This window comes from Phoenix dactylifera, chromosome 3, assembly GCF_051530095.1.
Source record: "Phoenix dactylifera cultivar Ajwa chromosome 3, Ajwa_hap1_PhDact_Kaust_v1.1, whole genome shotgun sequence".
Lineage (NCBI taxonomy): Eukaryota > Viridiplantae > Streptophyta > Magnoliopsida > Arecales > Arecaceae > Phoenix > Phoenix dactylifera.
In genome coordinates, this window is record NC_143192.1 from 1,276,074 (window position 1) to 1,287,822 (window position 11,749).

General features: G+C 39.9%; 1 protein-coding gene across 1 annotated transcript; it reads left to right on the top strand.

The window, feature by feature from the left end:
- Positions 1–5,976: 5,976 nt before the first annotated feature.
- On the top strand, positions 5,977–10,797 carry LOC103724212 (growth-regulating factor 4-like). Its single transcript, XM_088717366.2, has 5 exons — positions 5,977–6,222; positions 6,309–6,568; positions 7,349–7,700; positions 9,972–10,444; positions 10,532–10,797. The coding sequence occupies exons 1-5, from the start codon at positions 6,149–6,151 to the stop codon at positions 10,537–10,539; spliced, it is 1,167 nt and encodes a 388-aa protein (XP_088573492.2). The 5' UTR covers positions 5,977–6,148; the 3' UTR covers positions 10,540–10,797.
- The last annotated feature ends 952 nt before the right edge of the window (positions 10,798–11,749 follow it).

Genomic DNA, 11,749 nt, shown 5'->3' on the forward strand with positions numbered 1-11,749 from the left:
GCCAACATCTTGGCTTAACTATTATATTTTCCAACAAGTTATGTCCTAAATTAGTAACATTTTCCTTACTTAAAATCATGACAGCATATGGCAACAGTTAAAATGCTTTTTTTTTTTTGTCCCCAAATAAACCTAGTAGATTATGGCTGTTGATTTGTTATGAAGATAAATATAAAGCTTGATCTAGCCTAGGAAAACAAATAGATAATATAAATATTGAAACCTTGGATCACCCAGCTGTCTCCTCTCAAGTCAACCGGGCTCGCTCCTAAAATTTGGATCATCAGAGCTGAGCCCACAAAGCATGAGCCCACAGTAGTAAGATGCCCTCCCACTAGTAAAAGTCTTGTTTGCTTCCGTTCGGGGGCACGACAACACCATCAATGATCTCGCTGTGTTGGGGTGGGGGGACCAATCATGGACCCCAAAAATCTCTAGACCGTGCCGAACCGAATCCCAACCCGAGATCCTTCTACATTATTGGTTTCTCTTAGCCACTGGTAGCCGGTGGTCCCGGCCCGAACCGGCCGCCAAAATAAAATAAAAAGAGTGGGGCGGTTTATTGGGTTGTCTCCGTCCTGCCCGTCACATTGGCTGGCTGTCAAGTAAAAAAAAGGTAGTTGGATATCGGGCCCTAGGGTTAGGGTTAGAATTTTTCTTTTCTCCATCACCTTGCTTTGTTTTTTCGCTACCTCCCGAGCCCGAACCTTCTACGTTCGTTTCTTTTGGCCACCGCCAGCCAGCAGTTCCGACTTGGACCGACCGCCAAAATGAGAAAGTCGGGGGTAGCTTATTAGGTTGTTTCCATCTTGCCCGTCACGTAGGCTAGTTGTCAGGTAAAGAAGAGGCAACTGGGTGTGGGGCCCTAGGGTTAGGATTAGGGTTTCTCTCGACTTGCATTGTTTTTCTACTATATGAAAAGATGGAACTAACTAGAAAAAAAAAAAAAAAAGGGTTGTAAGCGGGCAGAGTTGAATGCTAGGAAGGAATAAGGGTTTGGATGAGTGGGTGTGGTCCATGCGAGTTTGGAGAGCATGAGTGTCAATTAAGCTAGGGCTTTAGAAAAGTGGTCTTGGCCCTCTTGGGGAAGAGGCTACACAAATGATTGCTCTCATCCCAATCCCAACACCCCTCCATCCTTGGAAGAGAGAGAGAGAGAGATCTAGAGAGAGAGAGAGATATGGTTGACTTGAGGTTTAAGCTTTAAAATAACAACAATTGTAACAACCTTGCAATGGTTTGAACTGCTCCCCTATCATGCTATACTAATGTCAGGTGCGATTCAAGGGAAGATAGATCAAGATATTGGAACTTGGGGGGAGGAGATGTTTTAGTTTAAAGAATATATATATTTTTAATCAAGTGAATAGTAGTTTGACCAAATAGCATTATTATTTTCTACATTATCTGATAGAAGGAGAAAGAGAGTGATAAAGAGAGAAATCTTTTTCTTTTGTTTATATACTTTCTTTTGTTACCCAAAATGAGATGGAGAACAGTGGGTACGCAAACTAGGAAGCTTCCCACTGGACTATAGTACTAAAAAGCAAGAGAGATAGGAGTCCTTGGAGTGATGACCACCCCTTGTTTGCCTATAGAAAGAAGTTGGACATCAATTTCAAGGGAAGAGGGGGTTCACCACTGGCATCCACTCGAACTGTAGCCTTGGACATTGCGTCTCTGGCATCCACTTGGCTTAACCTTTTATGGTTGTTTCTCTACATAGGATCCTAGCTTCTGATGGACTGCTACTTAATCTTGGTATATAGATCCTAGCTACAAGGATCATTCGATAAACTTTGAAATGAAAATTTCAGACCTCACATTTCCCTCCCTAAAAAGAAGACCATGAGATGTAACATTTGTGCAATCTATATATAGATGATCGGAATTGCCTTATATGAAAGGGAATACTCCAAACTTTTTTTGTGGATGCATTTTGTAGGGTTGTAATCAAATCTTATTTAGCTATTTCTTCTTGAGTTTCAATATCTAGCCACATTCTTACACAATAAATTTTAGATTGCAAGGTTCATTTTCCAACATAATGAATATGTGGACCTCGCTGTTCATTTTTAAAATAAAAAGACTGAGATATAACATATATTTAGTTCGTAAATTGACTGAATCACCTCATATCAAGGAGAATATCTTGAAAGCGTTTTTTATAAATATATTTTTTCGAGACGTAATAATTTCCATAATAGCCGAATCTTCTCGACTCTCAATATCTAGCTGCTTTAGCTTCAAAAAACAATACGGATTAGGGTTTATAGTTCAGGCGGATCTGAATACCATGATGTATGAGCAGAAAGGCCAACACAACATTGACATAGGATTTACTATTATTTTCATATTTTGGTTGTAGGATTCATACTTCTCTATTAAAATATAACAAAAGTTGAAATATTTTAATATATTAAAAAAAGAGTAATAATTACACATTCTTTGCCATCTAAGCTATTGTAAAAAAGTCATTGTCTTCAAAATCCATGAGTAAAAGATTTTTTTGTCAAAAAAGAAACGTATAAATAGAATACCACTAAATAATCAAAGAAGATCCATGCAATATTCATGCCATATTGATCGCTCGTAGTGAGATGCCAAGAACACTAATTTAATAAATAGCATTTTCAAGTTCAACGACAATGCGACTAAATAACCTCCAGACATGCCATCCAAATTTATCAAGATTCTTGTTCAATTCAAAACTATTAACAAATTTCATCTTATTTTATTGCATAGTGGCAGGAAGAAAAATATTTCTTGACTTGTTGATCAAAAGAATATTTCTTTCCAGCATATTCCTCATATCATGCATGGAATTTCAACATTTTGCTTTTTCTTATCCATTCTAGCGCGAACGAGATAACAGATTTAACTAAAAGTCTGTCCCCTGTCTATGACGTGTTGTACACTGATTGGTTCTCTCCGTCTGGGACAACCAAAACTTCTTGTTGCGGGGACGGACGCTTTGGCCGGAGCCGCCGGAGCCTCACGCAATAGTTAGCCCACATTAAGCTAGCAGAGAAAGATGACTGCATTCCTCCCGAGATATTGTCCGCTTTAGGCGCTCTGGCTCTCGCGTCCAGCGCAAACGGGGGGAGACTGGTGCCCTCACGGTTTTGTTCCACAAAAGGGCCCTCGAGAGGAAAGGATTTCCACCTTCCATTTAAGGCACAGAACATTTCCGCTACTAGCCGATGTGGGACTAAATTCAAGGCCTCCTCCCCCTCCACAACACTTCTTACCGCTGAAGCTGTGCTCTCGTGGCGAGTTTTTCATGCTAAATGACGGCGCATTGGTTTTTTCTAACGCTAGACCGACACGTGGCATTCTTTGGCGCATGCAGGTGCAGATAGATGGTCCGTGCTGTCTGTTTCTCCACAGCGGATCCGTTCCCTACCTCGAGCTTCGTTTAAAATGTGATCCTTGGTCGTAACCTCGTACGTGTAAGCTAATGACCCATCCTTGGATCCCTACTCGCTTGCGTTTGCCCTGTGAACAGGACCAGCCACCAAGGGAAAATTTAGAAGATTTTAATTAAACAGCAATGTTACCTGTTAGAGCGGAAAAGTGACTGCATCCCGATTATAAGTATTGTAAAGCATGTACGTGCTTTACAACGTGCGCAGCTCTTGATGGGCAATATTTTCCACCTTGGGAAAGTACGTATATGCACAAACAATTATTATAAGACACAATTCTTTCTGCTATTCTTCCTATGTGGGACTAAAGTTTTGGATCCTCCATTCGCCCTCCAACAGCGAAGTTTAGTAAGGCCGACAAATTTTGGCACGAACAACCTTCGTGAAGGCCCGACTATATTTCTAACACAGGCTTCAGATAAAAAATTAATAATACTAATGGAAACAGTAACAACAGCAATGACAAAAAAAAAAAATGAATTGAGACAAAAAAAAAAGAAGAAAAAAAAGTAAGGGGTAGCTCTCTCTTCTTCCTCACTTTTTTTTTTTTTTTTAAATAAAACTCTTTACCATTCTACTACCGGAAGCAAGAGCAATGCTATTATAAGAAGTTTTGTCGAGCATCTTTCTTAAAGCAAACTCTCGAGGAATGGTACCTCGAGGAATGCACAAGGTACCGCTTGGGAATTTGTTTGTCTGTGGTGCATGCGCAATGCATGCATTAACACTAGTCATGATTAAGAACGTCAACCACTGTAAAGTTATAATTAATTGTATAACGATGTTTTGGCTTCACGTTATGAAACAAGCTCCTAGGGCAGGCATTTGATAATACCTATTGTATATGCATACATACACATACATACATACATACATATATATACACTTACACACATACATATATACATAGAGGGGCTTTTAACTGGGTTTTTGCATGGTGCAAGGGATAAGTGGTTTTTTCAAAATTTTGAGCGCCCATTTTATTTCTGATGGTCTCAAAATCTGATCTTGCTGGGGCCCTGTTTGGAGAAGCTAAATTTATCGGCCCGATTACATACGATGCATGCACTAAATTCTAGTTAAGATATAAAATAACGGCCAACTTTATCGGTCCGATTACAGATATTATGTTGTTGCAACAGTCATATCAAAAAAAAAAAAAAAAGTAACATAATCAAATATTATTATTTCATTTCAATTTTTAATTTCATCATTGTAATAATTATTTTGCCATCCAAATAACTAATTCAGTGGACAAGAAATAAAAACGAAACACGGGAACCCCAACTCAGAAATTTGTCCATCTTTACAGAATGCATAATATGCACGCCGTCGCCCAACCTAATTAGCTTTCTTTCTTTTTTTCTTTTTGTCGTCATATTGTATAACGGGAAGCTTCTCCTCACAACAAACTTTATACAACAGCAACGGTCTTTATCCAATAGCAACATAATAATTTTATTCTAATGCTTAATAATTATCATTACAATCATAATTTTATAATGGTATGTATTTAAGAAAAGATTCTTAGACCTCATTTGACAGAACTCAAGTACTTTCACATATTCTAAAAATATTTTTAGATGAAATACGAGTGTTTGATAAAAAAATCGAGAAAGAGTAAAACAGCTTCTTGAAAAAAAATTCTAAAATAGTGCTTTTTGAAAAACACTTTTAGCATGTATCAAAAAACTGTTTTGATTTATTATTTCTTTTTAAGAACCAAAATATCCATAATAAAATATTATAATTTTTATTACTATATATTATTATTTGCAATTATAATATTTTATATTTTACTATTATATTATATACTAAATATTATATTATAATATTTATTGATATGTTATATTATATAAAATTAAATTAAATTATATTATTATACTATAGTATATAATATTATATTATAACAGTTATGTCCAATGGGGCCTCAGAGTCAGAGTATCTGGGTGGTGACGGCCTTAGGGCTCGTTTGGTTCGCGGGAAGTATTTTTCCTCCTAGGAATATGATTCCTGGGAATCAGATTCCTAGGAAGAGGATACCTAGGAAAGTACTTTTGGCATGTTTGGTTAACCATGAGAAAGTGACAAATTTCCAAAGTGCTTATGTTTGGTTGACTATCCACTTTCCTAGGAAAGTTATGTATAATTCCTATTATGCCCTTAATAAAAATTAGGTCTTTAATGCCTCTTTAATGCTTCTTTAATGCTGAAGGGTTTTTTTGGGAAAAAATAAAAAAGGAGTGATTCCCACCTCATGGGAAAGTAACTTTCCCATGTTTCTCATGGGAAAGACTTTCCCATGAAATGTGGGAATCATATTTCTATGGGAATACAACTTTTCCATCTCTCTCTTTTGAAAACTCCAACCAAACAAGAGGCATTTCATTACTTTTCCGTTGACCATACTTTCCCCCTCCTTTTCCTGCGAACCAAACGAGCCCTTAGAGAAAGAGGAGGGATAAAGTTGCATTAAATGCAGTGGTTAATGTGGTATCACCATCGGGAGAGAGAATTAAAAACAAGGACAAGAAAAAAAAAAAAGAGAGAGAAAGAAGGAAAGAAAGAAAGAAACTGTCCCCAAGGGAGGCGCGGCTGAGCTTCCATAAAAGGCACACCTCGGTCCCTGCGACAGAGAGGGCTGTCCGTTTCTCGCTCTCTCTGTCATCTCTCTGGCCCCTGTCACTCTCTTCTGCTTCCCTTCTTTCCGCTATCTCAAAATGGCGGAACCCTTCACCTCACCCTCTGACGATGCGACCGCCCCCTCCCCAGCCCATTTCTGGCGCCCCCTGGGGTATGTCTCTCCTCTGGGAGCCTCGCTTTCTCTCCCCACCGTCTCTTTTTTCACTTTTTTTTGCCTTTTTTTTTTTGCTACTGCAGTGGGGAGAGGGTGGAGCGGGGGATTAGGATTGGGACAGGAGAGGGAGGAGCTGTGGACTGGGGGCAGATGAACAGTACGACGGCGGCGGTGGCACGGCCGCTCTTCACGATGTCGCAGTGGCAGGAGCTGGAACTCCAGGCGCTTATCTATAAGTACCTGGCAATGGGGAATGTCGTGCCGGACACTCTCGTCCGCCACTTCCGCAACAGCGTCGAGTCCGTGGCGTCCCGTTACTACCACCACCCCTCTGCTTCTGCTTGTGAGCGCGATGCTCAGACCCTTTTGTTCTCGTGTTCTTTGATCTCTTTTCGCTCTGTTTTGTGAAGTTGGTTCGCAAAGTTCCGGTCTTTTTGTCTCTTTCGTTTCTCTTCGGTGTTTTCCTTTTAGGAGTTCAGTTGGAGAATGGTGCTGCATTGGCTTTTGCAATGTTTTCAGGGTTTATTGGAGGGGGCTTTGGCTTGTCTTGTGGTAAAAACGTGATGTTGCTATTGGTTTTTCTTTGCTCTGGTCTCCGCCATCTTTGCAACTTTTTCGTTGATTGGTATTGTATTGATTGTTCGTTGTGATTGGATTTCTTTTCGGTGAAATCGCAATCGCATCTCTATGATTTCCGATCCATATCAAAGCAAAATGGGATGCCATCCCTACATATGTTTGCTTTATTAATGGTTCAAAGAGGAGTTTTTTATGTGGTTTCCACTAAGAAGTCTTCTACTTTTACTGCGACTAAAGCTTTCTATTACTGCTGCCGGAGTATATCGAGCCTACCTCTTTCCTTGTTTGCCCGGGGTCACGGTAGTTTGTTTTGGGGGCTGTTCTGTTATCAGGAGCGACAGCTTATCGCCATTTTATGTGCATTTTTCGAAGGTTTTTTTGGGGTTTGTTTCGTATTGATGAATCGTTCTTTTATTGACGGAGAAGTGCCGGCGGCCTGTCGAAGTCCCATTCTTATTTCTTCACCTTCTTTTTGATCAAGAAGCGAGGTTTTCGATCTAATTTTTGGGTCGCATTTATTGATTTGTGTTTTGATCACCTTCAGTGGGTTATTCTCCCTACTTTGGAAAGGACCTGGACCCGGAGCCCTGGCGTTGCCGGCGGACGGATGGGAAGAAGTGGCGGTGCTCCAAGGGGGCTTGCCCTGACTCTAAGTACTGCGATCGCCACATGCATCGCGGCCGCAACCGTTCAAGAAAGCCTGTGGAAGCACCTCCACAGGCTCAATCCCCTTGTGCATCAACCGTGACATCGCTTGCCCGGAGCGGTGGGGGCGGTGGTGGTAGCTCCCGTAGCATTCCCCTGAACTCTCTTGCGGGTTCTTTCCCCGGTGGCGCCGGCTCCTCTCAGCTATCAATCTATCCTGGTTCCTATGGAATTGCTGGAAAAGAGTTCAGGTGTCCTGCTTTGCCTGTTCCCCCTTTGTGGATATCTCCTCTAATTGATTATGCTCTGAAATTAACAATCTTAATCAAGGAGAACCTTAGAAAGGTTCGAGTCCATGTGATTTGCACTGTTATTCGTATAAAGTTCTAATCTTGGGTGTTCGACAGAATTAATCTGATCTTCCTGTTTAGAAGTGGAACACATCAGATGCCAAGCTTTAATCTGATCTTCCTGTTCCCCCGTGAGCTGACAAGCTTTTCTGCCACCTTATATTCTTGATGGGTTTAGATGCTATAAATCTGGAAGACTTGACTAAAATTTCTGCTCTGGCTTCTGGGTGAGAAGAGCAGGTTGCTTGCCAACTTTGACATGCTTTCCATCAAAGATGGAAGGATTTTAGAGTTCAGATCTGCCACTTACTGTCTTAGAAAGATGCCTGTCCTCCATCTACAAAATGCTTATATTATACTGTACTTGTTTTCCAGTTTGGTGCTTTGGTTTTCTGTTTTCCGCAGCTTTAGTTAATTAGTTTTTTTAAGTCTTTAGAGACATTCTTGCAGAAAGCTAGATTACCATTGATTAAGATCCAAAATATAATTGTTATGGGGCATTTGTCTGCGAAGTTTGTGCAAGCTCCGAGGTTGAATAGGCTTAGCTTTTCAAGCTTTAAGGTTTTTCTTCTTCACATGCATATCCAAGAACTAAAGATATATAGGTAACTCTTGTGGAAATGATTACAGAATGTAATGAATGCATATGTATTTGCCCGAGGATTCTTAGTCATTTCAAACTACCTGGGGGAATGCCTAACTTAGATAGAATCATTGTAATCATGGCACAATTGGCTTTACCAAGTGGAGAAGCTAAGAAGTAGTCCACATTGGTAATGATTCTTATTTTAACTGAAATCATCTTTTCCATATACGTTGTGCTATAAGTTGCTAGAAATGATCATGCTTAAGCTTTCTTTGTTATTATTTCATCTCAGGTTTCATTTGCTCAGGCAACTTTAAGCTTTCTCGTCCTCAACAGTGTAATTATGTGTTATGTGAACACAAATCCTTAGTGCTTGCATGTGAAATCTTGTTATAAGATAGCATCATATAGCCTATTAAGCTAGTTCTGCATACTATGATGAGCATACAGACAGAAACTGGGATGCTTTAGTATTTTGCAATATAGTGTTACTTTTAAAGAAGGGACCTTTTACATTGTTTAACTTTCCGGTAGTGGTCTACTGTCCCTTGTATGTTTCTATTTGCAGCCGCCTGGCAAGGGTGAGTAACAACCATTCAATCATTTTGCAGTAAAGCAGCCTCATGTGATTCATTTGTGATTAATCTTTGGCACTCCTTTCTGGTGTTTTATATTATATTTTGCAAATTTATCAGTTTCTTTCTAGGTTCGGTTTTTATATAAGATCATCTTATCTGCTCTTTCATGAATCTTTGGATTCTCAATTTAATTGGAAAGTTGCTCTTTATTGATATTTTCCCTCTTATACTAGGTAATAATAAATTGCATTAGGTTCCATTTGTAAGTTGAAAGTGTCTTATCTTTTATTGATATCATATTGTGGTCGGTTAATTGTTACAAGTTCATCCAAGAAGCTTTTATTGTTTTGTTGATAATATGTTTCTGCAACTAATGTCTTGTCTAAATATTTATGTTGGCTAAGCATATTCATCGAAGATGTCTATTATCTATTATTTGTATCGCTATCTTTAAGCATGGATGGTTTTTGTTATTGAGGATTTCATGGGAGGTGCATATGAATTTATTAAAGACATAATTTTGCATGAGGAAACGACCCCTCTTAGTTTCGTAACCTGAACTAATCCATGATATTCTTTCCAAGCTTGCAGCATCCAGTGCATGGTTACATTACATATATTTAAGTGTCTCTCAGATCATCAAATTTCTATCGGTCTTTTTAACAGCAAGAGAAGCTTGGTTTAGTTCAACTAGAATCATGCTTGAGGTACTCTGTTGAAATTAGGGCGGCAGGCAACCTTGAATAACAAGTGAAGGATTTCTGTCTGATAATTGTAAATGCAATCCCGAATACTGTCTAGGAAATGCTTAGGTTGGTAATGGACATATGACGTATATATATATCATCACAGTGCACTCTGCTGCAGCACTCTTTAGACATGAATTTCTGAATTTGAATTCCTAATGCCTTTTCATTTAAACATTTTTACAAGTTTAATGGTTGAGAGGCTTGTATCAAAGAAATGCGGTCTGCGACCGACCCTTTTTCATCTGCTTCTTTAATTCAGGTACCCATATGGAACGAAAGGCGACTTGGACGAGCATAGTCTCTTTTCTGAAGCTTCTGAAAGTACAGGGGGCCTTGGAGTTGACTCTTCCCTGGACAATTCATGGCGTCTCATGCCATCTCCGATGTCATCGCTTCCTCTTTTCAAAGCAAGGAACAACTCTTCTCTGCAGAGCAGTAATCTTCAGTTTCCAGCACTGCAAGATCCGCGGCAGGCTTCCATTAGCTCTCTGTCAAAGCCAGAGCAGCAGCAGCAGCATGCTTTCTTCAGTAGTGAGTTTGGGTCAGAACCTGCGAAGCATGAAAGCCGATCGCTCCGACCCTTCTTCGATGAGTGGCCTAGGACACGGGATATGTGGTCTGACCTTGAAGATGAGAGGACCAACCAGAATTCTTTCTCCACAACCCAACTCTCAATCTCTATGCCGATGACATCCTCTGGCTTCTCCACCACCAATTCCAGATCCCCTAATGGTATGTCTCAATACTAAAGGCTGCATCCCTTGTTCTGCACTCATTTAGCAAGCTTACCGATTCATTCTACTTTTTTTGTCATTCCAGATGACTGAAAGTCTTGTGGTGGGCATGCATGTGCAGCTGCGAAGTTGGTCGGGAGACTTGCTTGATGGCCAGGGATCCTCTTCTGGTTTAATAGCCAGTATTTTGAGATCCTCTTTATGCTTTTGATTTTTTGCTGTCGAGACATTGATTTTTTTTTTTTTGGGATTGAAACTCGTGTGATCTTTTAATATATATAGCTTGTAATGCTTATGAAAACTTAATGCAAGTTAGTTTTGGAATCCAGTTGCCTGGAGATATTAAAGCTACTGGAATGTGGTTTTCTAGTCTGAACATGTGAAACCTGGGCAGCAGTCAAATTGCTCTGCGTCAGTGCGCGGTTGCACTGGAAGTTTTCCCAAGTTCTGTTCCTCAAATTCAGGCAATAGTACCAATATGATCTTTAGTACCATGTTGTTTTGTCTCGGCTACAGGGGTTGTTCTGTGTCTTCAGCTTTTGTTGCTATCCTGCCTCTCTATTCCCTTCCACTGAAATATGTGGGGCCAAAGTGCAGCTACTTCCACAAACTTTCTGGAAAAAAAAGGGTGTCTATGGTCTAGGCCTGACTGCTTTCAATATGATCTGTGTTGGGTGGGATTAAAGGCCTTTGCCATGCCGGTTGGTCTTTATCGCCATGGAACTTTGGGAAGTTTGAATTGGAACAACAGAAGTTACAGTGATGAAACTAGAGATTTTAGGAAAAGGAAAGATGATGGAGATCTGCCAAAGCTTACAAGGCTGGAAGGGACACCTCTAATTGCTGCTCCCCTCCTCATTGCTTCTCCAATCGCTGGCATGCATGCTCCTTCTTTATGGTGTCACGTTTAGGCTTTTGAGGGTCCATCAGACTCTGGTGTACTTCACTAATGCATACCGGCAGGTAGAATGCAATGTTACAATCTAGGGCCTTATTCAAAAAAAATTAATCGAAAAAGTATTTTTTTGAGTTTCTTAGTTTTATATAAGTATCTAAAATTTCTTCAGCGAATAATCGGTATGGAACTAAACACACGTTCGCAAAGTCTTTACGATGGGGTTTGCTTTACCTAAAAGTCTCTGACGGGGGCATGCATGATGGACATATGATCATAGACTGTTGCAACCAATATGCCGTTGGAGAGCCTGATCATGTGATGAGAATTCCTTTTTCATTGTTGAAAGTGCAATGGTTGGCGTGAGCAATTCATTGATAATTAAGATTCTAGATCTCCTGCAGTGCA

Excerpts from the sequence above, each read along its gene's own strand:
- LOC103724212 (XM_088717366.2), top strand. The coding sequence starts at position 6,149 with ATGGCGGAACCCTTCACCTCACCCTCTGACGATGCGACCGCCCCCTCC. Across the intron at positions 6,223-6,308 it reads CATTTCTGGCGCCCCCTGGG|TGGGGAGAGGGTGGAGCGGG; the intron begins GTATGTCTCTCC and ends TTGCTACTGCAG. Across the intron at positions 6,569-7,348 it reads CCACCCCTCTGCTTCTGCTT|TGGGTTATTCTCCCTACTTT; the intron begins GTGAGCGCGATG and ends GATCACCTTCAG.